This window comes from Uranotaenia lowii, chromosome 2, assembly GCF_029784155.1.
Source record: "Uranotaenia lowii strain MFRU-FL chromosome 2, ASM2978415v1, whole genome shotgun sequence".
In the NCBI taxonomy this organism is placed as follows: Eukaryota; Metazoa; Arthropoda; class Insecta; order Diptera; family Culicidae; genus Uranotaenia; species Uranotaenia lowii.
The window spans coordinates 110,200,446-110,226,160 of NC_073692.1; the positions used below are offsets into that span (position 1 = coordinate 110,200,446).

Consider the following 25,715-nt stretch of genomic DNA (forward strand, 5'->3'; position numbering starts at 1 on the left):
TACTGGAATAAAAATAATAATTAGGTTTCACATCTTTCACACATATATAACGTCATTTACCTAATCTTCAACCAAGTCTCATGTGGACTTTTTTGCTTTTCTTGGCTTTTTTAATCGTCAATTTTCTTGCCGAACTGTATATCGCAAACTGATTCGAACTTTTATGGCTGCTCGGATAAAAAAAAAACAAACACAAATGGCACAAGTTGAAAATTTCTATTCAATTTTAAACAAACAGATATAATTTTACACTGTTTGTGATATAAATTTCGTTGACCGCTTGATTTTTGAATCACAGAATGTAAAATTATTTCAAAACAATTTATTCTTTCCAAAGACTAAAATTACATCAAAAGGAGTTGAAAACTACATCTTTCGTGAATTACTTTTGTTAAAAAAATAAACCACTCGTGTTTTAGATTACGTACGTATTTTTTCTTTTGCTGTGTAGCATACAGGGTGTTCCAAGAAAGTGAACCGATTTCAATTTTGATCACAAAAATAGACAAAAAAGAATGTTTTCTATTCTGAGGTTAAGGACACAGTGAGCGCGAAGCGAATTCAGAATTCACGCGTAAAACCGCGGAATCAAATGATGATTTTTCAAAAAACCATTTGTCAAAATATTGTTTATTTAATTACACTAGTTTACAGCACTTCTAAACCAAGTTAACTGAAGATCACTTTTAATGTGAAATCGTTCGTTGAATCCGAAAATGAAATTGAAAAAAATATCAGTAGAACAGTTTTTGAGTTATGTTTCAAACATGAAATTTTGGAAAATTAAAAAAAGGACTTGTTCTTAGATTCAGATACCTCTGACAACATAGCAGTAAATTGAAATATCTTTTTGCATCTTTAATGTGAATCAATTTTCTTTCGATCATTTGAACTTTATTTTTGCTCATGATCAACAATATTGTTGATATTATTGTCTTTAAGATAGAAAAAATTATAACTCGATAGAAAAAGTTATAACTGAAGAAAGAAAAAAATATAAGTAAGTCAAAATTTATTATTATCATTTGCCAAATTCCAGAATGATCTGACCATGGTCTCAAACGCGAACATGATTTTAAGGTATTTTGCTCAATGGGAACAAAACATACTGGTTTTTAATTAATAACAGTTCTCTTCACAAGCCGACTGCTTCTTACAGAAAATTTTCTAAGAACCTTAAAGCCAAATATTTTTCCAGAAGACTTTAACACGATTGGACTTAAAACAAAAAAGTTATTGCGATTTAAAAATTGTATTTTGGCCGCAAATTTTGTCTAACAAGCAATGAGTTTCTTTTTTTTTTTTATTTACAACTAGTTTATTAAAGGCCTTTTACTTTTACAAAGTTTAAATGTGCCGAGGGTCTTTATATCACTGGTTAGTAGGGAGGGGGGCCGTAATAGTCGCGGCGACAGTTAAAAGAAAAAAAAATTAAATAAGGGAAAAGGAAGGGGTTTATAGGGTTTATTTTTCGATATCAGTTTTCCATTAGGATCCGGTGGTGGCCTCCTGTAGCTGTGGTTTCGGTAGCTACGGTTTGGTATCGGTTTCAGATCTTCTGACCAGCCTTCATCAGGAATGTGTCGAACCCGTTGGATGAGAGGTGGTAAATAAACAAAACAGACATTAAATGAAGAACACACAAGGGGAGAGTTTACGTGGGTAAGCGGACTAAACAACCAAGTCGGACAGCTTGAGATATTTGTAAATTGGGAACAAATATCCAAAATCTAAGTTTGCCAAAATGTCTCGAATTGGAACACCAGGTAGTCTACCTCGGGCCCTAAGGGTATCCAGTAGCCAAGCCCTCGTTTGACCATACCTTTTACACGTCCATACAACATGATCGATGTCGTGGTAGCCATCCCCACAAACGCAAACATTGGTTGCAGCGAGATTAATACGAAACAAGTGCGCGTCAAGCCGGCAGTGATTTGACATGAGCCGAGAAATCACGAGAATGAAGTCGCGACTCAAGTTAAAATGCTTAAACCATGCCTTCGTCGGAACCTTAGGGATAATCGTATGGAGCCAACGTCCCTTTGTGCCATTGTCCCAGCTAGACTGCCAAGCGTTAATCGCTAAAGTGCGAGGTATTGAAAAATATTCATTGTAAGTTATTATCCTCTCAAAGATTTCACCTTGTAACGCGCCCACCTTAGCCAATGAGTCCGCCTTCTCATTGCCTTGTATAAGACAATGAGACGGTATCCAAGCTAAGGTAATCCTATACGAATTTTCGATCAGAGCGCCCAATATCCCAGAAACTTCCAGCAAGAAATGGGAAGAGTGCTTCATCAGTTTCATCGATCTAATTGCCTCAACGGAGCTGAGACTATCCGAATAGATGAAATAGTGTTCTACGGGCAGTGTGCGAATGTGTTCCAAGGTGCAGTAAATAGCGGCTAGCTCAGCAGTGTAAACGGAGCATGGCTCTCGAAGCTTGAACGAAGCTTCAAAGCCCTCATTATACACTGCGAAGCCAGTCGCGTTGTCGATTCTAGAACCATCAGTAAAGAACATTTTAATAGGATCAATTTCACGTACTTTTGAAGCAAAGTTTGAAGGAATGATGTTGGGTCGGACGTGATCTGGAAATCCACGGATGTCGGCGGTCATGGATAGATCGAATTTTATCAAGGAACTGCTAATCGGGTAAAAGTGACTCGTGTCTGAATTTAATAATGAAGGATTTATATCTAATTGACTAAAAGTATGATAATTGTTTACATATTTGACTTGCGGATTAATATTTATAAGCCTTTCCAAATTTTATATCAACAAAGGATTCATAGTTTCACTTCGAATTAGGAAACGTAGCGATAAATCGAGGAACCGATTTTTCAACGGCATTACACCCGCCAGTACTTCGAGACTCATCGTATGTGTCGATTGCATACAACCCATGGCAATAAGCAAACAACGATAATGTATTCGTTCTAGTTTGATCAGGTGGGTTTTCGCGGCGGACCCAAAGCAAAAGCTTCCGTATTCTATGACCGACAGTATCGTCGTTTGGTATAACCTGATGAGGTCCTGTGGATGAGCACCCCATCAGGTTCCAGTAATCGTTCGAAGAAAATTTATCCTCTTTTGGCATTTTTGTTTCAAGTACCTAGTATGTTTTCCCCAGAGGCATTTAGAGTCGAACCAGACACCCAAATATTTAAAACTAAGAGATTGAGTTAGAGTTCTACCCATCATAAGGAGCTCTATTTGAGGAGGGGAATGCTTCCTTGAAAAAACTACTAACTCGGTTTTACTAGGCGAAAACTCGATGCCTAGATTCCTGGCCCAATGTGATAAGTTATTTAGAGTTTCTTGTAACGGAGGTTTAATTTGAGTGCCTGTTTTACCTGTGATATGAACAACACAGTCATCCGCAAGCTGTATTAGCGTGCAATTTTGTGCCATACAAGCATCGATTTCTCGGACATAAAAGTTGTATAGCAGGAGGCTTAAACATGAGCCTTGGGGTAGACCCATGTAACTAATTCGTTTAACGTTGGTTTCTCCATGACTAAAATTCATGATTTTTTCAGACAACAGGTTATATAGAAAATTGTTCAATATTGGTGAAAGTCCGCAAGAGTTAAGATTACTAGATAGCACTTCTATGGACACCGAATCGAATGCCCCTTTGATGTCCAGAAAAACTGCCCCCATCTGCTCTTTTTGGGCAAACGTCAATTGAATGTCTGATGAAAGTAATCCTAGACAGTCGTTCGTACCCTTGCCTCTACGGAAACCAAATTGTGTACTTGACAACAGATTGTTTGATTCAACCCATTTATCCAGCCGAAAGAGAATCATTTTTTCGAGCAATTTCCGGAGACACGAGAGCATTGCAATCGGCCTATACTAATTGTAATCAGAAGCTGGTTTTCCCGGTTTTTGGATGGCGATGACTTTCACTTGTCTCCAGTCATGCGGAACAATGTTCAGTTCCAAACACTTATTGAATAAATTCAATAAACGTTTTTTAGCGGAATCTGGTAGATTCTTCAACAAGTTGAATTTGATTCTGTCCAGTCCGGGAGCTGAATCGTTGCAGGACCAGAGCGCAAGTGAAAGTTCGACCATCGATAATTTATCCTCGGTTTCGGAACTATCCTCTGTATCCCGGTATATTTTCAGAGCTGGTGCTGCGTCCGGGCAGACCTTTTTTCGCGAACTTTAATAGCCATCGACTCGAACTTTCCTCACTTTCGTTCGTGGAAGTGTGATTACGCATGTTTCGTGCTGTTTGCCAAAGTGTGCGCAGAGACGTTTCTCGAGATAACCCATCAACGAATCGCCTCCAATACCCACGTTTCTTGGCCCTTATCAAGTTCTTGAACTTGCGTTCCAAAGCCAAGTAACGTTGGAACTTCTCTGGCAATCCGGTTCTGCGAAACTCGACAAACGCCTTGCGCTTTTCATTTCCCACGCGAGAACACTCACCGTCCCACCACGGAGTAGGAGGTCTTTTCAGGATCGTCGAGTTTTCGTTTCGTCTGACCTGTCCCTCGTTTGCACAGTCCACAATTGTCCCGGAAATAAAACTGTACTCTGCCTCCGGAGGCAGTTCGTCTGTTGAGTCGATGGCTTCAATGACATCCGATGCATACTTTTTCCAATCTATATTCCTTATGAGGTCATAAGGAATATTGATTTCTTCGGGTGAACTACGACCACTGGTAATAGAAATATGGATAGGCAAATGATTGCTTCCCTGAGGGTCTTGGATTACCTTCCACGTACAATCCAAGCTCAGAGAGGAAGAAGCTAAAGAAAGGTCTAAAATACTATGCTGTGATTGGGATCCATTAATTCGAGTCACTTCCCCATTGTTTAAGACAGTTATGTTGAAGTCGTCGCACAGCTCATAAATAATGTTAGCACGTTCATCATCACGTGAGCAACCCCATCCCACGCCATGGGAGTTAAAATCTCCCAGAACTAGCCGGGGTTCTGGGAGAAGTGAAATAATATTCGCCATTTGGTTCCGGCTCACGCTTGAAGATGGTGGAATATAAACCGAGGCTAGACAAAGGTCTTGACCTTTTATTCTAGCTTGGCAACTAACGACTTCAATAGCTGGAGATGGTTGTAGTGGAATACGATAGAAAGAGTGGCATTTCTTGATCCCCAAAAGAACGCCGCCCCCTCTTTGACCATCACGATCCAGGCGAATTATGTTGTGGCTATGGAAGGTGAAATCTTCGTTTGGAGAGAGCCAAGTTTCGCATAAGACGAACACATCACAATTCAAATTGTGTACCAATATTTTAAATGGGTCTATTTTTGGTAAAATACTTCTGCAGTTCCATTGCAATACAGAAACAATTTCTCTCCCCTCATTGGATGAATTATCCATCGAAAGCAATTGCTTCTGCGATGAGGGTCATAGTGAGAGCTTTCTTTTTCAAGAATTCTCTCAAAAGGGGTACAAACATATTAACCATAGTCCTCCATCCTGCTGGTACACTGAAAAAGTCCAGGATGAACGCAACAATTTCCGAGAATTTCATCTTACCATCAGCCGAAAAGCTGAGAAAACCATTTGACGATGGATCAGATGCAGTTTCTCTGGGAATTGTTGCATTCCTGTTAGCTACTGATGGGCCTGAATTCTGAAGGAAAGCCTGGGGTTTTGACTTCCCAGAAAGTGGAGGAAAGTTCTTCGGGGACGGATTTAAACCCGGAGGACTTTGAATAGGAGGGTTAGAATCACTATTTCCACTCTGAGGATTTCTTTTAGTATTAAGTTTGCTGGCAGCTACTCTGGTTTGTGTTTTAGTGATGCGTTTCCTTTTTGGAGCCTGTGAAACATTATTTTTTGAAAATGGCCCAGTTGATGTTCCTTCACATGGATCCTCCCCTTCGGATTCATAGTCACTTAGAAGGTCAAACTGGTTCTCTGAGACGATTGGCAAAGACTTCAGAACCATGTCTCTATAGGACATTTTTACACGATTTTTCAAAGAAGTCTTGATTTTTTCCCGGCGCGATATGTACTTCGGACACGCCGAGAGAGCATGAGAGGCTTCACCAGTGCAATACAAGCACCTGCTTGATGCTTGTATTGTACACGAAGCTTCCTCATGCTTCTTCCCGCACTTAGAGCAGCGTGCCTGATTGCAGCAGTAGGCGGCCGTATGATCCAACTGCTTGCAGTTCTGGCAGAACATGACCGAAGGCACATAAAGTCTCACAGGTAGACGAACCTTCCCGATCGCAACGTAATCAGGAAGTGCAGTGCCGGAAAAAGTAACCCGAAAAGAGTTCGACAGGGAAATCTTCCGTTTTCCCCCTCGCCTGATGCTGATTTTAGTTGACACGCGTCCAACACCTTGACCGTTGGAAGAGCAGGATCCTTGAATCGGCCAACACCTGATTCTATTAGGTCATCGACGGTCAAACCCTCTTCGGTCACCACTCCGTCGATTTCCACGTCACGAGCGGGAACGTAAACGCGGTACTCGATCGTAAACCTCTCGTCACAAGCAATGGCGTTTGCTTCCTTCAAGCTACCAACAACAACGCGCATTTTGTTCCGACTCATCGGCTGGTAGCTGACTACGGAAGAGTACGATCGGTCGAGGTCTCGGGAAATTGAAATTGTGTTTAGAGGTTTCGATTTGGACCGGAAGTATACTACCCATGGTCCCGTCGATTCATTTTGATAAACCCGACGGCGAGGGGGAGATTTCGGCAATGTTGCAACATTATCGGAGGGGGAATCAGATTGGTCTGTTGAGGGAGTACCGAACATAAATGGTTTGGCTTGGTTTGATGTTCTGGGAAGAGTTTCATTAATTGAAAGGGAATTGCCGAATCTAAAGGGCTGTTGAGCTGGATTGAGAGCGGGGGAAGGGGAATCTTCGGTGTCCGATAGGTACATCGGTTGGATGGGTGTATTTTTAGATTCCACGGGAGGGATTTCTTCCCGATATGGAGGGTGCTCATCATCCTCGCCGTCGTCATCCGATAATCGGTTGCTTTCCGACATACCGGGCTAACGTGGAGAACAAAACCTTATTAACTCGATAATAAACAGAGAGAAAAAAAAATTGTGACAAAAAACACAAGGAAAAAAACTTATATAGAAAAAAAAACTTATATAGAAAAAAAAATATTAGAAAGAAAGTGAAAAGTTATACTTATTTGGTACACACTGTACCGATCTGTATTCGAACCAACAGCGAGGTCTATTGTGTTGAATGGCTGACAATTATGCACGGTACCAATGTCTATTGTCTACAAGACGATGATGGTGATGATAATGGCGGCCAGCTTCGAGGGTGATGCGATGAATGAAGAATCCTTTTAACCTTGGTCACAACACACGCGGATAACTTTAATAACTTATCGCACTTGCTCGTAACTGCAAAACTGCTCTTACGATAACTATTCCCGGATTTAAAAAAGCAAATAAACTTCTTCTTATATATTATAAAAATTATTCATTGAAATCATATTCACGTTTGAGACTCAAGTAACCCCTCCTCATGGTCAGATCTTTCTGAAATATGGCAAATGATTTTTGGTAACCTAATTATCTATTTTTAACTCGAGGGAGTGAGATTTACTATACCTATTTAATCATTCCTTTCCTATGGTAAGTACAACGCGGATCGTTGAATTTTTCAAAAATTTAAAAAATACTGTTATTGTAAAAATTAACCATAACATCAGTAATTTTCAATCGATTTTAACAAATCACCACTTGAAAACTTTGTCTTGAATTGACATTTAAAGTCAATAAAAAATCAGATTTTTTGAATGTTGGCATCGAGTCTAAAACTTTTGATAGAACAAAATTTTCTGTAAAGGATTGCGTTTTTTATAATTTTTTCTATCACAAAGACAATCATATCAACAATACTGTGGATCATACGCAAATATAAAGCTCAGATGATCGAAAGAAAATAAATTCACCTTCAATATGCGAGAAATATATTTCAAATTACTGCAATGCTGTCAGAGATATTTGAGCCTAATTACAGATACTTTTTTTTTACGAAATTTCATATTTGGAGCATAACTCAAAAACTATTATACTGAGATTTTTTTCAATTTCATTTTCGGATTCAGCGCCCGATTTAAACTTTGAAAATATAAGTCGACCATTAAAGTTCATTATTTTTTAATTATGTAAATTAGTGTTATCATCTCTGTTAATTTGATGGTTAGGAAAAATCCACGGTTTTTTGCGTGGTTTTTCTCAAATAACGCGGTATCAGTCTATTTATTTCAGTGGAAATAAATTGGATCTGGCAATAAATGACCGGTGGCATGAAATCCCCAAAATATGACTAATATTTGACAAAAAAACTTCAAATAAAATAAAATCCCAAATATCTGACGCCGAAATGCCGAAAAGTAATTAAGGAAATTTCTGACAAATGTATGATAAAACTGTGAAAATTTATGATATAGATGGTAGAAATTTGGTAAAAATTTGACATTGAAATTACAAAAATATGACAAATTATCTAAAATATTCCAAAGTTTTGAAAAAAACATGAAAAAAGGCAAAACTTTGACAAAATAATGAAGAATATGATAAAAATTGAAAAAAAATTTGACAAAAATAAATGAAAAATTTATATATGTGACAAAAAAAATGAAAAAAAATTATAAACATGTTACAAAATATGACAAAAATATGAATCAAGAATAATATGCTACAAAAACATGAAGAATGTGAAACAAAGCGAAATTCCTTTGTCCTAAATATGACACATCTATGACAAAAATACGACAAATGAAAAATTTTAAAAATTATGACAAAAATTGACAATACAAAGACAAAATTGTGTCAGAACTATTACAAAATTTGTCAATTTTTTCATATTTTTGTCATAGTTTTATCAAATTTGTCATATTTTAGTCACTTTTGTACTATTTTTATAACATTTCATACCTTGAGAGTCAAATTGATTGATTTTGAGGTAATGATGCCAAAAATTCTTCAAATTTCAAACTAAGTTAGCGGATTTTTTTCTTTTTTTAGAATTCTATTCACATATTTTACATTCGAAAAAACAATACAAATTCTCGAAAAATATATGGAAAATGTTCAAATACAACAATTTAAAAGCGTGTTTTAATGCTTTCATGCACTTATACCCCTTTGGCTCCAAGGGCCTCATTTTTATTAGTATTTTTTTCGAGTTTTGTCACTTTCGTTAATTTTTGCCATAGCTTTGCCAATTTTTTTTTTATACTTTTGTCAGACTTTTTTCTTCATTTTATTGTAAAATTTCTGCCATCTGTTTTATCTCTTTTTTTCATATATATTTTGGTTATGGCATTGTCAATTTTTTGGTCATAGTTATCGAATTTGTCTCAGAAGTTTGTCATAATTTTGCCGTTTTGCTGCATATTTTCATCACATTTTCATATTTTTCTCAGAGTTTCTAATTTGTTTGAGATAACTTTGTCATTTTTTTATGGTTCTGTAAGATTTCTTTTCGTGGGATTATAAGTTATTTATAATATTTTAATGTTTAGTGGAAGCCACCATTTTGGATTTCAAGATGGTGTACCATAGCGTCAGGTAGCGAAATTAAACTTCTACAAATTGAGTCCTTTTACTCCGTACCCATATCTCCCACAATATGCGATTATGCGATTTTCAGTCATTTAATACCCTTTGAAATAAGGCGAAAGCCGCCTTTTTCTATTTTTCTATTTTCTGACCTCTACACAAAGTCCTGACACTGTTTATTAATTTCCTCAAGATTCCTCTTCATGCCCTCTGTGGTCTTGTTTTACTTTACTTTACTTTACTTTACTTCATTTCTTATGGAGAAAGAGATTTGTAAAGGAAATTTCATGCCCCTAGATAAAGAACGTTTCCCAGAATCTATCCAGATAAAAATATGCAAATATTACAAACTATTTAGAGTTAATATAAAATTAATAGCGATGAGTTGGCATGTGTCGAATTCTTTTACCCATCAGGGTAGGTCTCCGAAGTTGGTCCTCAATGTGTTCAGATATCCTAATGCTTAAAAAAAAAAAATTAATACTGCTTCGGTGTTTAAAATTCAAACCTTCTAAAAACCACAAAAAACTTTCGGTCGGTAAAACTCGGCTCCAATAAACCAGATTATATCAAATGTGAAAATGGCGAACCGAACACTGGTCACAAAAACCGGAAAGGCGAAAGCCGAAAATATCAAAAGGAGATGAATAATCCCCTTTCTCAATTACCAAATATTTGCAGTGATTTGTAAAATTTTATGTTTATATCTCTATCGGAAGGTGGCAAAGATGGACGGAAAAATCTCACCACGAGACGACGACGGGTGACACTAAAACCTTCCATGATCTTCCATACGCTCGCGGGAAACTTTTTGAAGAGCAGCCATTCGAATGTGGCCTTTCGATTGGACTGTGGTTAATTCCTGGTTCAAAAATGGGCATGAACCGCGGCCTCGGATCGGTGGCAAGCTTTTGACGAGAGCCGGCGACCAATCGGATTCAGTGCAACTTCAAAGCCAACCACACCGGAGACTTAATCCAAGTCGGGCAGTCTGGCTGAAGAGAAAAAAAAACGGCGGTCATCAAAAATCCTTCCAGATCGAATGTTGCCATTTGTTCGCATGAAAATCATAAATTCGCATATTTTGGTATCCACTTTTCGACCTGCTCTAATCGGTTTACGGTTGAATGATCCCATAAACCTCCCAACTAGGAAAAGGTTGAAGGTGCGATTTTTTTCCTACCGGTTGCCACCCAAGAAATATCCAGTGTAAAAAAAAATCTTCGAAAATATTATTCATTTTTGTTTTCCGACATATAAATATACGTATATGCAAAAGTTTTTCACCTCAAATTTTCTTGTACTAGGTTGAAACAACAGTAAAATTGATTTTCTCTACATAAAATCCATCCTTCGCCTCCAATATCCATACGTACCAATTCGTCACAATTCGTTCTCTGTCAACCTTAAAAAAAAACACCGAAATGTGTGAGAAAAGTCGGAGACAACCATAAAATGCCACACACGGGGCGGTCGCGTCTCCAAGTCAAAGGCCGAACAAGCCTTCCCGGAGATTGATGTCCAAATTCCCAAACATGTTCATCCGAAAAGGGGCTCACAGTAAACCTACATCCGTTTCCAGCAAAAACCGAAAGCCCTTCTCGATCCAAGGGAACAAAACGAGAAAAAAACCTCATTCGTGATGCGGGTCTTAAAGCTTGATTTTCTTACCACAATCACGTAATTTTGACACCGAACACGGAACAGGACAGGAGGTATGGTTTTCGAAGCCCGGAATGGTAAATTCAAATTTTCTAGTTTAATGTCCTATCATAAAATCAACAAATTTGTCTAGTTAAAATGTGTGTGCAGCAAAGCTGGGTTTTTTCGATCGATGTTGATCATGGTGGTGAAGACGCCGGTATAGTTTGAGTCTGTCGATCATCACTTGCACAGACAGCCATATACACCTTAATATTTATTTAGCTTTGATCCGCTCCGTGGGGTCGTTCGTGTGAAACCGATCACGATCATGGCCAATAAATCTCCGCTGATCGAATTTGTGAACCATTCTCTCAGTACCTACATTCAGGCCTCCAAGATGGTAGAAAGTCGTTCCTAAACGTTTGTAATGGGACCTAACAGGAAAAGAAGAGAATGAACGCCTCAGGTGACGATCAGGTGGTGTTCGGTTTGATTTGTGAGAAGATTTTGTTCTAAATAATTATCATGTAACGATCCATTTAAAAAAGAAGTAATTAGTTGAACGCGACAAAACAAAAAAAAATAATTTGAAAAAAAGCTTGTTTATTTACTACATCCGACGTTTCGTCATGTTTATTTGGCCTTTATCAAGGAATAGTGATTTTTCGTTTTATTTGCCCAGAATTTTTTTTTGAGTCTTTGTAACTGTCTCGAAAAAAAAAGTCATTTCGTTATTGGCTGAGCGTATGGAAATCTATTGCAAAAGGATGAGCTTTTCGTATGGTGATACTTTTTACTACTTGTTAAAAGATTCTTATAAAATGATAACTCTTTGGTTTTACTCTTCGTTCTTTCGTTAACCACTATCACTAGTTATTCAGTTGATTATTGAGTTAGAGTTGATTATTGTAACATCAAGACAAACACAAAACTTAAGTTTACATCTACATCAATGTAAAGTTAAAATATTGTTTCATTTGGTTATTAACACAAGTACGTCTGAATGTGTTATATGTGGCATGTAATTTTAAGTTTTTTTTAAGAACAAGATTACTTCGGATTGTTAAACAGAGCTAAACTTCAGTAGCAATACCAGATCTAAAATCAGCAGCATCGAAAACCAAATCAGCACCAACATGTGAAAAGGATATTGAAGACAAAGTTAACAAATACTGTTTTCAGTGGATTTAAGCCCAATATGAGTTCTTTTTATAACAAAAACCGTTTTAGTGTAACAGTTTCCATTAGATTTGAAATTAGATTCGAAATGCAGCTTGATATGCTTCCATCGAATGACAAAAATTGTTTTATACACCCTTTACTCCACAAAAAAAGCAAACGATTTAGCAATGCAAAACATTAAAAGGGAAAGAATGCGAAAAGCTTTTCACTCAGTCTTAAAGAAAGACCCGTTTGTCAAAAATTATGGGAAATTTTATCTTCATCTTACTTACATACATTAGATATATAGTACATGGCAAAGAGCGTATAAACCATTTAGACGCAATTCATACTTCAGCTAGGTTCTGTAAGCCATTGCGAGCTATTTTTCCATGAAAATACCCTTTTATTGAAAGAAACATATTAAGAATGATCCTACCCACCGTTTGGGTCAAAGAAAGATTCCATGTGAATTTTTATTAGCAATTTAAAAAATGTTACAATATTTTCGAACGCATCGACATGAACATAGACCCTAGCACGTGTTGGTACTGAGATGATTTGTGCGAATCACAAGAAATTATGAATGAAATGAAAGCTAATAAAGCTTTTAATAAATATACTGTTTAAGTTGTATGGACAAAGTTCTGAATGCTGTGTTAAAACTTCAATACATCATACCCTAAGATGTTTATTCCAAGCTTTTTTTTGCATGTTTTATGAAAGCACCCCGTGCTTGATTTCAAAACCGTAATAAAATCAGGTGACAGTTCTCGATCAAGAAGTCAGAATTGGGCACGCCTAGAATAGATTGCACATATTGGCATTTGAATTCCTATGTTTAGATACACATTTTTGGTAAGTCTTGTGTGTTGTTTTTGAGATAAATAACAGAATACCTAATAATCTTTGAAATTTTTCGAATCACCGGAAGTGGTATGAATATCTCTACAATATGAGTTTTCAGTGAACAGCTCAACTACCTAATAGGAGAGAAAAAAAGTTGCTTGTTGCCATCATTTATCCAATATGGTGACTTCCACTTTCTTTTCAAAGTTGTATATTACTGAAAAATTCATGAAACTTCCACCATATGGGTATTAGATGAAAGGGCTAAACGGGTAGAGGTGAATTCCGTTGCCCAACACCATCTTGAAATCAAAGATGGCGGCATCCACTCATTTTAAAAATGCTGTAAATGACTGAAAATTGCTTGAAATCTTCTAAATATGGGTACCCAATAGTTAAAAGGGCACTAACAGAAGAAATCGAAATTCACAATCCGATGCCGTCTTGAAATCCAAGGTGGTGACTACTGATAAACTTAAAAAATTCTATGAATTACCGAAAATCGCATGAAAACTCCACAAATTTTGTATTGGGTGAATAGGTTTCTGCAAGTACAGTCGAGTCGAATTTCGCTATCTGACACCATCCTGTAATCTTTTTTTAAACCTGTATATAACTGATAATCGCTTTCAAGCCCCATAATATGGGTATTGGGTGAAAGGTATAAACAAGAAGAAGTATTGATGTATTAAATGAAAAATAAATGAAACCCCCACAATATTCGTATTGGGTGAACGGGCATTACAAGAAAAAGGCTTTGGCTTTTCTTTTCAAACCTGAATATTAATGAGATTCGCTTGAAACCCCCATAATATTAGTATTAGATGAAAGGGCTAAACTAGAGGAAGTCGAATTTCACTATCTGACGCCATTTGAAATCCAGGATTGCGGCCTTCTCTCAACTTTCAATTCTGTAAATGACAAAAAAAAACGCATAAAACCCCTACAATATGAGTATTGAGTGAAAGTGCTTAACTAGAGGAAGCCAAATTTCGCAATCTGACGCCATCTTGAATTCCAATATAACGGCTTCCGCTGAACTAAAAAGTGCTTTAAATGAATGAAAATCACATGAAATATTATTGAGATTTTCGACCATTTACATTTTTTTAATGATACGTTTGGGTGACGGCAGAAAGCGAAATTTGACTACTACTTGTTGAGCCCTTTCTCTCAAAACCCATATTGTGGAGAATAAATGTGATTTTTAGTCGTTTTCAGAATTTAAAAACTCAGAATGCGGAGGCCGCCATCTTGGATTTCAAGATGGCGTCAGAAAGCAAAATTCGCATTCTTCTAGTTTTATTGTTTCACCCAATACCCATATTGTGGGAGTTTCATGCGAGTTTAAGTCATTCACAGCTTTTTCATATCAATCGGAAGCAAGGTTGCCGAAACATCTGTATAAGGGGCCGTTAACAAATTACGTAAGCACATAGGGGGGGTGGAGGGGTTTCACATTTTCTTACGATTTCTTACTAGGGGGGTAGGGGGGGGGGGGGGGTTTACAAAAATCTTACGTAAGAAATGTTACATTGATAATTCGTCACACACTGACGGTCACAGCCATAGCCATTTTATATTTTATTCTTGATGTTATGTCATTTATCTTTTAATGTCTTTAAATTAATAGAAAAAAGCTGGTTCTATAAAATTTACAGAGAATCAATTCAAACCAACATGCCACCAAAAATACTTAGTCACATTATTGAAAAAGATCGCCGCTTTTTGCTTTCATCATAGCAATCTTTTTCATTGAGAAATTTATAGAAACTTAAAGGAAAGTGACACGTTGTGACACCTCGATTTGAGTCCATCATATTTCGAAAATGACATCATCAAGAAAAAATATTTAAAATCAATATGAGGCGCATAAGATAATGAATTTCTTGACAGTTTTTTTCAGTGAAGGAAACTACCAACTGTAAAATTTACAAAAGATGTCTCAAAAAAATCCTTAAACTTTATCGCATACCGCTGAAATAAGCCTAAGCTTTAAGGTTAGTTGACAACGTAATTGTCGTTTAACATTTTTACACCAATTCTAGTAGTATGAATTTTTTATTTGATTTTTATGACTTTCAGGCCAAAAACATAACAATGTTTATGGTACTTTAAGGTGCTAACCTGATCTTTCACTCTTTTTTTAAATGGAATGGAATGGAACTATATTGAAAATTATTTGTTCCTTAAATATTCTACGTCTAAAATAATGTTCTTTATAATCGTTCATGACATTTCATCTGTTGTTTTGTATAAATTGTGATTTTCAAATGCAGTTTTTAAGTTATACTTAAAAAGTGCATTGCTTTGAAGCATAGATGTTACATTTTTAATATTTTCAAGCTGTTTTTGAAAAAAAAACGTGCCAATTTTTCATAGAATAAAAAACGTAAAATCTTACGGGGGGGGGGGGGGGGAAGGGGGTTTGGAAAAATCTTACTGTGTCTTAACAGGAGGGAGGGGGGGTTGAAAATTTCCAAAATTGTGCTTACGTAATTAGTGAACGGCCCCTAATCACAGAATTTCGAGCAAAATTTCGTCACAGAATCTGTGTCACAGATCACAGAGTTTTTATAATTTTCACAGAATTCACAGTTCGTAGCTTTACTTGAACCCCTACCCCCCCCCCCCCCTCTCGTCACACAAAGTCAAGCCCCCCCTCCCCCCAAAAGCTACGTCATTTATGGATGTTCCTTAATATAAATTTTTTTTTTCAATTTAAACTGTAAGAAATTTGCAATTTGTTAATGTTTGACATGATTTTCCTATAAAATTCATAGAAAAAACGTCATAGAAAACCGTCACAGAATTTAAGGATCAAACTACAGAACTCGAGATTTTTTTTTGTCAAAAACACAGAATTTTTTTCGGAAACCTTGATCGGAAGCTGTACCTTGAATATAGAGTGTCCTACCCGGGATTTCCCGGGAATTAGAAAATTTCGGGAATTCCCGAATCCCGGGAATCGCTTTAAAAATCCCGGGAATTCCCGAACCCAGTAAAATGTTCTAATTACTACAAATTTACACGATCTAAATTCCAAAAATGAGTCATATTGGGAAAGGAAAATGATAGTTCTACCACTGATTAACTGACTGGAAACTCGATTTCGTTTGTTGGATAATTTTGATGATTTAGTCTCAATTTTTTTTCTTAAATCTGGTTAACACAAGGAATTTGATAAAAACATGTTTTTTTCTATCAAAAACTTAGTGTAATAGTGAAAAACGCCAAAGAATCTATAAAACCAATAATGAAACGCTACAGTAGCAAAATCATCAGCATAAAAATGACATATTGTTAAACAAATGGATAGTTATCTGAAAATTTACGATGTTCGATGGATTACAGTGTAGCTAACTAACTTCTATCGATAGTGAGAAATCTTTCTCAATGATTTCAAATTTTTGAAGCTAGAATCAGACCAGTTTTTCTGTTAAAGTACTTTGTTTTTGAGTCTGGGTTTGCTTATTGAATTTTTGACGCATTAAAAAAATTTGAAATATTTTGCAATACTAGGTACTACCTTAAATTTAACAATACCATATTGCTAAGAATTCATACGCAGTAAAGGATTAAGATCTTCATGTTAAAATCTTTATTTTCAATTTTTCCCGGGATCCCGGGAATTCCCGGGAAAAGGATCTTCAGATTTCCCGATTCCCGGGAATGTTAAAATGGCCGGGAAATGGACACTCTACTTGAATATCAAGATAGCGTCAAGTAGCCAAATTGGACTTCTGCTAGTTTAGCTCTTACACCCAACACCCATATTTTGGGAGTTTGATGCGATATTGAGTCATTTACAACCCTTTAAATTCAAGCTGATTTCAACTCATGGAATCATTTCACTGGACATTCACTACCAATCCCTTATTTGTTACATTTAAAAAGTCTGTCTTCGTTTACTGTACTATTTATTGATTAACACCTCACGAGGAGCTCATCTTATGCGTGTAATTAAGAATTGAATTGACTTATGCCATGTTGGTTGCAAAATCGAATGGCACAATATGGCATCATGTTGATGGATTCACAATCTCAAGAGTGTAGAAATATTTTTCCAGGCCGATTTTCAATCATTTTCATCATGTTTGCGATGCCTTTATGTCATGATATTTTGTAATTTTTTTTTCCCATAAAAATAAACATTTCATTAATATTTTCTATTTCAAAAGATTTGATTAGGCGCATTCATTTTCAGATACTATTTCAAATATATTTCACCTGAAATCTTGTTGATTTATAAAAGCTTTATAAATGCTTCGTTGACCAAAAGTTTAAAGCATAATGATTTTATGAAAGCTTAAGAATTTGATCATGATGAGGTTTCTAGGATAGGGCGAAATAGACTAATTTTAACTTTATAAGTGTTCTGGTGATACATAAAATGCGCTTTAGCTTTTTTTTTAGGGAGATCAATGCTCTATCAAAGTTGTGCTGACCAAAATTAAGTTAAAATTTTTACTTAGGATGGATGTTCAACAACACAACAAATTAGGCTTACGCTTTGTATCCTAAAATAGACAATGTATCAATGTAGGCAACAATGTAGATTGCAAAATTTAAATGCCAGTTGAAGACAACTCCTAGCTCAATGCTAAAAAATGTGTTGAAGCGGGCAATGGCGACATGTTTGTAACTACTGGAGGCATTACCAATAAAAATTTTTCGAGGTTTTTCCGCCTTTTGAATATGGTTTCATCGATAAATAAATAACGTAACGTGTAAAAATGCACGTTTCTAACCCCCTCCGCTAGTAATTCACAAATCGTAACACTGCGACGTACCCTCCTATGAAAATAACATAACCCAAGCAAATAGTTATTTTTATATTTTTTAAAGTATCGCTGCGCTTATGTTATTACTCCTCTAGAATCGGTATGAAATTGACTTTCTGGTGAATCTTTCTATACCGGAAATCTTGATACAATATACTGAAAATCCAATGCAAAGAAGAAATTAAGTCTTGGAAAATCTGAGAAATTGCAAATTTACAAAAAATCGTAAAGCATCTACCTTTAAATATTCGTTAAAAATTCTGAAAATATCAAAATCAATTAATATTAATATCGATCTAAAAATTTATCTGGAGAGACTTTTGACGGTTCATCGATTGAATAGTACGGATTTGACACCACTTTTCCCATTTTAAAAAATTTTCCTTTCCTTATAAGCAACGTATAGTTTCTAACTTAAACCTTTTTCAACACCTATTGAATTTTTTTTAGCATTTAATAGTTGATCTACAGTCTTTTTTTCGAAGTATGTTTTTTGTGGATTTCTTTTTCTTGGACTTTGAAAATCAAACACTGAAGTGTTGTTGGCGAATATTGTCTGTGAAACATACTTGAGTTACAGTCTTGAGTTAGAGTCTGAAATTGAACAAATGGAAAAAATGTGAATAGCAAAGATGCAAAGCAAAAAGCTGATTCACTAGAGATGTAAATTTTACTGAATAGAATTAAATTTATCTTTAAATTTATGGTTTGATTACTTTAATAAATTGATGATTGTGATTTTTCACCTCTTTTCAACATAACTGAATTTACGTGAATCTGATGTAATATAAGATATGTTTTGCAGCACATGTCATGTACATAAAAACTGTAAAAATTCGACCAAATTTTTTTTTTATTTAGTTGTTTGGCTGAATAACAATTATGCAAGTTTTGGTGGTGTCATGGTCTCAAATAAAAAAATCAAAACTGTTATGGGAAATTGTTTTGAAAAAGTGAGCTTTTGGTGAAAAAATCTTGCAGTCTTATCACTTTATCAAAACAAATTTCTTAGATTCAAAAAAGAACAAGTTTGCAGAAAACTGTAAAGTGCATTTTTTCAACCTTGTCTTTTGCATATTTTTGTTCTTGAAATACTTTTTAGTTTTTCCATTACAATCAACCAAAACTGATTGCTTATCATTACTAGAATCTAATGGTGGAGACGAATAGTTCTCAAATTATCTTCAGCCCAGCTCTGCATAATCTCGCCAAAATCGATTTATATGAAATAATCAGAAATGAAGAGGGCCCAAGAGGAACTGAGACGAACTGGGGAGGAGCCCCCAAAGTCAAGGTGTGCCAAAGAATTTAATTATGTCACGTTTGGATCCCAACATCGACATCGCCCGACCCAAACAAAGGTCCCAGAGGCTTCCATCCAAATACCTGAGAAGATCAGCCAAGCGAAAGATGGCGACAAATTCAAATATGATATCTTTCCTTCTGTTGCTTTTTTTTCTTCTTTTCCGGGTGAGGGGACATTCCGATTCTCCCCAAGATACAAATTGAATGAAATCGAAGACAGTAGTAATTATTTTTCGTATTTTGCCTTCATTTTTTTCTTCCTTCTTTCTCTCTGTGCTAACCGTCCCATTGAGAAGGTACCTACTACCTACAGTTAGGACTTTGGGGGCTTAATTTCCATATTGTGGTGTTTGGCGTGAATCTTTCTCGAAATGATCTCGCGCTGATTGCAGAATGGGTCTGGTCCCTCAGGGGGTCATTCGAGGAAGGCGCTACCAGGCGCTATCATCAATCTTTGTTCCGAAAACAACACAAGCTTCTATGTTTATCAAAGAATATTGAAGGAATCATGACCCCATTCAAGGATGACCCCTCGATTCTTTCGACTCTTTTGCATATCCGAATCTGTTTGCGGTGTGTATCGGTTCAGTAATTGGATGACGACGACTGCTTTTGGCCAACCAGGCGTTAAGCATTCTTATTCCCGCTCCGTTTCGGCGGAATGAAATGGTGGGATTGAAAGAAAACGTTTAACACACAAACCGTCGATCGTCGAAGGAAAGGAAGCCGGAGGTTGTTGGTTTGGTTGGCGCGATTCCAGGGCATTCGATCATGATGAAGGAAGTGTGAGCGAGTTTATTTACACTTTCGAAATGTGTGAATTAATTGGAGGTTAATTATAATGTTAATCCAGAGGCAAGTCAACGAGCTGCCATTGGGTCGTATTTTATTTCCGTCGATTTGTCCCAAAGTTCTCGGATGGTTCCCCCGAATCAAGGGAAGGCAGCTGACCGGTTTCGGTTTTCAGGAGGGCTTCTTTTCTGGAAGCAAATCGAGGAAGAAAGTCTCACACATTCAAGAAGGCAGCTGACAAACAGCCTATGGACGGTTTCAGATTTTGATGTTATTGATGGTGTCGAACAACAACAACAACAACGAACCGGTAAGCTGGAACGGCACCGTTCCTGGAAATTGCTGTAAGGTTTATCGATTTATTGACACCTGGACCGGAATCTGGTTCACTGTTTGGGGATATTTCTTACGAAGGTGTGATAAATGTCATAAATTTGGGTTGAAAACAATCATGCTAATGTGGGGCGATCAATCATCATTCGGAAATATCAACAAAACTTATCATGGCAAATTGAAGAAAAAAAATCATATTGAATATTTATTTGTCAAATAATACTAATGACAATAATAGGAAGATACAATATTTAAAAAGTAGAAACTCAAAGTCTTTTTGTTATGAATTGGGTCATTGAGGCGTCTAATTCATTATTATTATTAGATCTCAGATAAGTTTAAATCAAATCATTCCAAAGAAAATTTCAAGCCTTTCGCTTCATAACCGTTTTGTAAGATTTTGGCGTCTTGAAATTCAATATTTTATCTCTAACCTGGTGGTTTAGGTTTAGTTGGGAAAAAGTAGTAGAAATTTTGAAAATTTTACCATGCAAAAATGTTCTCAAGATCTTGGGGCGTTTTATTTTTTTTTTTTTTTGCAACACTGTTTCTATTTTAGCCGTATGTGATAGAAATATTGCTATTTTAGCATCACAGCATGCGAAAATACAACACGTGTTGTAGAAAAACTTGAAGGCCACAGATCTTGAAAATGCTTTTGTATGACAAAATTTTCAAAATGTGCAAAAAGTGACAAAATTTCTACCACTTTCTTCCAACACCAGTGAACTTGCTCTAACTGAATTTAAATAAGTATTGCTGTGTGTGATTTTGAAGATTGCAATTTATTCCAAAATTTTCTTGAAGCTTAAATGTCCATTTATTTTTAATAAATATCTATTCATTGGAACTATTTTTTTCTAAATAAAGAACAGAAAGTAAAGTTATATTTTTCAATTAAAGGGTATCGTACTGTTGAAATTCCCACTTATAAAATGTGATAAATCAAACATCCATGTACTGTTTATCATTGTTAAAACTTACGGTTTCGGCATACTTCGGATCCTTAGCCGCTTCCACATTGCTGTCGATTGCAGCAGAACCAAAACAATATTTGTTTTGGTTTTCTTCTAGCTTTCGGCAAGTGAGTGGATAACTCAGAATATTCGCACAGAAATCAGTAGTTTCTCATTTACTCATTCAGAAATGAGTTGTTTCCCGGTTAAGGAAACATAAGAAGTGGAGAGTGAGAGAATAGCAATCGATAATGAATTGTGTAGTTTTGTAATGACTAGACTGACGAAACATGAATAAAGATAACTCTTTTCCACCACTGAAACCTGCGTTTTCAACAGGAACGCATACTAAAATAATGAATAAAAATAGAGATGAACCAAACATTCGACCGGCCAAAAATTCATAACAAATATTACTCAAAAATCCATTAGGCCGAATTTTTGGCTCACGCAATAGTTGAGCTTAATATTTTGCCCAGAAGGCCGAATATTTGTTTTACCAAAATGTTGAAAAGTTTAATATTCGGTGTTCACCCAATACCACTATTCGGTACATCTCTAATTAAAAAAACTTACTTTACTTTACTTAAAACTTTAAGTCACTGGAAGATTAAACTAGAGAAAATCGAGTAAGCGGATGACTTTCTAAAGGAAATTTGCTTTTCAATGTTTTATTATTGAATCTTAATTAAGTTCTTGAATTCCTCCAAGACATTCTTTTCTCAGTTAATAATTCTCAAGAAACACTTTATTATCTGCTTGTACATTTCTGTACATTTCATAGTTTTTACTACCTTGAAAAAAAAAAAGAAATTAAATAGGAAAAATTTGCTTTAGCTTTTGATCGCTTCATTCCCTTGTCCTTCCAGACACTACATTTAGAAAATATGAACTGAACTCAAGAAGAATGATGGCCGTATTGGTGGGAACCCTCTCATTCACTTGTTTTTTTTAAGGAATCACTAAATCGTTTTTATTCTTGGATCAACAATTTAACTGATCTCAATCAGCGTTCGAAGGTGTTTCCTATTATTTAAATTTTAGGGCCGATGATTTTCAGATTTTCCAGTGAACTTAAAAAAGTGGTTTCCACACATATAGTTTTTTGCAGATTTATAATAAATTTAGTTTCAGCGATATTTCAGGTTAGATTTTTCTGTTATTAATTTGAAATTTAAATCAGATATTTGCATCGAAAACGTGTTTAATTTTTTTCACATTAAAAAATAACCTGAAATATAACAGATTTTTTTTTTATAAACCTCCTAAATAAAACTTGTGTATCAAAGTCGCCGGAATAACCCTAATTTGAAATTTAGGGGAAAGTTCAATAATCATCGGGCCAACTTATCATGCAATAAAAAGTAATTTTTTTGTTTTTATATTGTGTATCATTTCTCTATGACAAGGAAATCCAAAAAAGTCACTTCAACTGGTATTGATATTTTGTGAGCTACTCATAAACATGCTTAAAAAATTGGTGTTAAATATTAAATGAAAATTCGTAAAAAGACTTTCAAAAGTTTAAAGAAGTATCGTGTGAATCATCAAAAATTCTGTGAAAGCAAAATTTCTTTGCCCATATTTTGTAGCAAATTAGACCGGAACAAATTTGAAATCCTTCTTTTGTCACTTGGAGTTGAAACTTCACAAGAGGGGGAATAACAAAAAATAATCCAAATTTTCAATAAATTGGAACAAATTGGACAACAGCTTTTATGTAATAAACTTGCATACAACCAACATCGCAAAACATTGAAAAATCAAGTTATTTAAGATCGAAAATTTTGAAAAATCTCGAATATAAAAGGTGAGAAAATTTCCTTATGCAGTTTGACTTTTGCTCTTCCAGTTGTTCGAATTTTCGCAAAATTTTCAAATTTTTCAGTAAAATACCTTGAACTTTATATATTTCCCCCTTCTAGATTTTCGAACGAATTCGAAGGGGGGTGACGGAAGAAGAAATGAAAAATTTGTTCCGGCCTTGTCCGAAGGCACCAAAATATTATATTCGCTCCTTTAAAAGCCATGGAAGAAATATAGACAATTAATCTTTCTATTTGCGTTTAAAACTTACAAACATTGTAAAGTATACCGTTTGTTCAATTTTTTAATTAATCTTCTGCTTTTACGCTGTTAGAAGCATACGCTAGATGTGTATGTGAGTGAAGATGTTAAAAAATTTTAAGCTTTAGTGAATAGTTCATTTTACTCTCTTCAGATGAAAATTGCAACATTGAATGAGCTACAAAGAAGTATTTTTCGAGAATTAACTTAGAATGCAGAAGATAATTTTTAACACATTTTAAATATTCATTTTATTTCATTTTTAAGAATATTTTATTTGAGTAACTTATAAAATTTTCCCATGACTTCTGTTTTTTTTAAGGACTATCGTTGAAGGATGTGCATTTGAAACATGGCTTATATTTCATTCTATCAGCTCTCATTTTTTAGATTCAAGCTAACATTTAAAAATAGGTAAAAAATTCATTAAATAAATTTAAAAAAAATTTACAATGTAACGAATATAATGAACACAAAGGTTTAAAGTTATGGTCTACTTTCTCTATAATTTTGAGTTATTTTTACTTCTGAGAAAAAGTTACCTAAGTGTTTTGTTTCCAATTCAATGAAAAATCAGGAATTGATTTCATAGAATTTTTAAACCAAAACGCGTCCTAGATATTTTCAAAGCAAAACATATTGCAGTACTGAACAAATTGGTAGGTAAAATGATAACTTTTATATTCAAATCTTCAAAACTCTCTTGTGTGATATTGGGTATCAGTTTTTTTTACTAATTAAGTTTTCTAAAAATTGCCAAATTATTTTTTTTTTCGGGAGCTTAGCATCTCTGAAACGAGAACCTTGGCAAAATTTCAATCCTTTATTGAATAAAGGTTAATAAAAAGATTCAATTTTTTTTTAGTTTTAATGTAGGTTTATTAGTTTATTAGCTATCAGTTTTCTTTTTTATTCTTTTCTCTCATGGTTTTTTTTGGCATGTCAGCGAATATTCAAGGAAGATAGGTTGATAGGTGGAAAGATCAATGAAATTGAAATAATATAAAAAAATGAATTTTGGGTGCCAAGAGAAGGCTCAGGGGCGGTGAGGTTTTGGCATATCACATCCAAAATTGGAGGAGTCACAAACGATTTGTTGTTTTGAGTATTGAAAAATTTCCACAGGAAAGAGGTTTTTGTTAATTATTACATCACATCATCATTAAGTTTTTTATTTATCAATTCAAGCGTTGCCATACATCTGAAAACGAATATTTGAAACTTATTCTCGACTGGATTTTCAATGACTTCAGAACGAAATCTTATGGAGAAACGTTTTAGTTATTATTGAAGAATATCGAATATAAGTCATGATATTTAGGAATGCAGTGGTATTAGTAAGCAAACAAAATAAATTACTAGTTCCAGCATTTATATAAGCATTTTCCTCTCTGTTAACTGAAACAATCAAAACAGTGATCCAAATATTGTGTTGGTACCATCTCTAACATTAAAAAATAAATTCAATCGATTTAAATAAAATAATTTGTTCGTTTTTGATATACGTTTTAAAAAATTAAGAATTGAATTTTTTGAAATTAAAGAAAAAAAATTAAGATAAAGTTCTATGAATCTGAAATTTACACTAGCTAAAGGTTAAGGTGTGTTTAATCATTTTGCATTATTAACTCGAACTTAGTGTTTGTTTTTTAAACTTAATTACAAATTACAAAAACTTAGTGTTTTTGTAAATTTTCCTCTTTGACTACAAACGACTGGTTTGATTATCTAAAGAGTTATTGATATTCATGTATTTTTTTTTTATGTCACAGACTTCTTTTTTGTATAACAACTTAATTGTGAACATTTGAACCAAATTTGATTATTTTATTATGGTTTATGCGTATTTTGTAATTTGAACATTTTTATTTAGAAAATTTCCTTTATAAGCTTCTTTTTGAAAACTTAAGTAAAATTATTCCATTTTTTGTCAAACCCAATACTGCTTTATGGATTCGATAACGTTGGTTCATGGTTAAAAATAAGGTTGCCAGGTTGCTCGGTTTTATCCAGGTTTAGCCTTCAAATTTTATCTGGTCTAAGGTTGTTGAACTTTAAAAAAATCTTCAATATAAAAGATTGTGGAAATGGGGTCTGTTACTGAATCTGCTATTAAATTCCAGATTTTCAATTTTTTTTTTCACATAAAGAATTATGACGATCTTTAAAATTATTTTTCCTGTCATTTGACTACGACATGATATATTGGACTGATAAGTTTAACCTAAATGTTAAAAAAGGTGTAAATCTGAATCGGCATGAACATGCCAAACGAATAAACTAAGG

At 34.9% G+C, this 25,715-nt stretch overlaps 1 protein-coding gene across 1 annotated transcript in view; it reads left to right on the forward strand.

Moving 5' to 3' along the window:
• Positions 1-7,218: 7,218 nt before the first annotated feature.
• The window catches only part of LOC129741768 (uncharacterized), a 40,829-nt gene continuing 22,332 nt past the window's right edge, over positions 7,219-25,715 (forward strand). The window contains exon 1 of the mRNA XM_055733553.1: positions 7,219-7,286. Coding sequence (XP_055589528.1) covers positions 7,219-7,286 — 68 coding nt within the window. The remainder of the gene's footprint in view (positions 7,287-25,715) is intronic.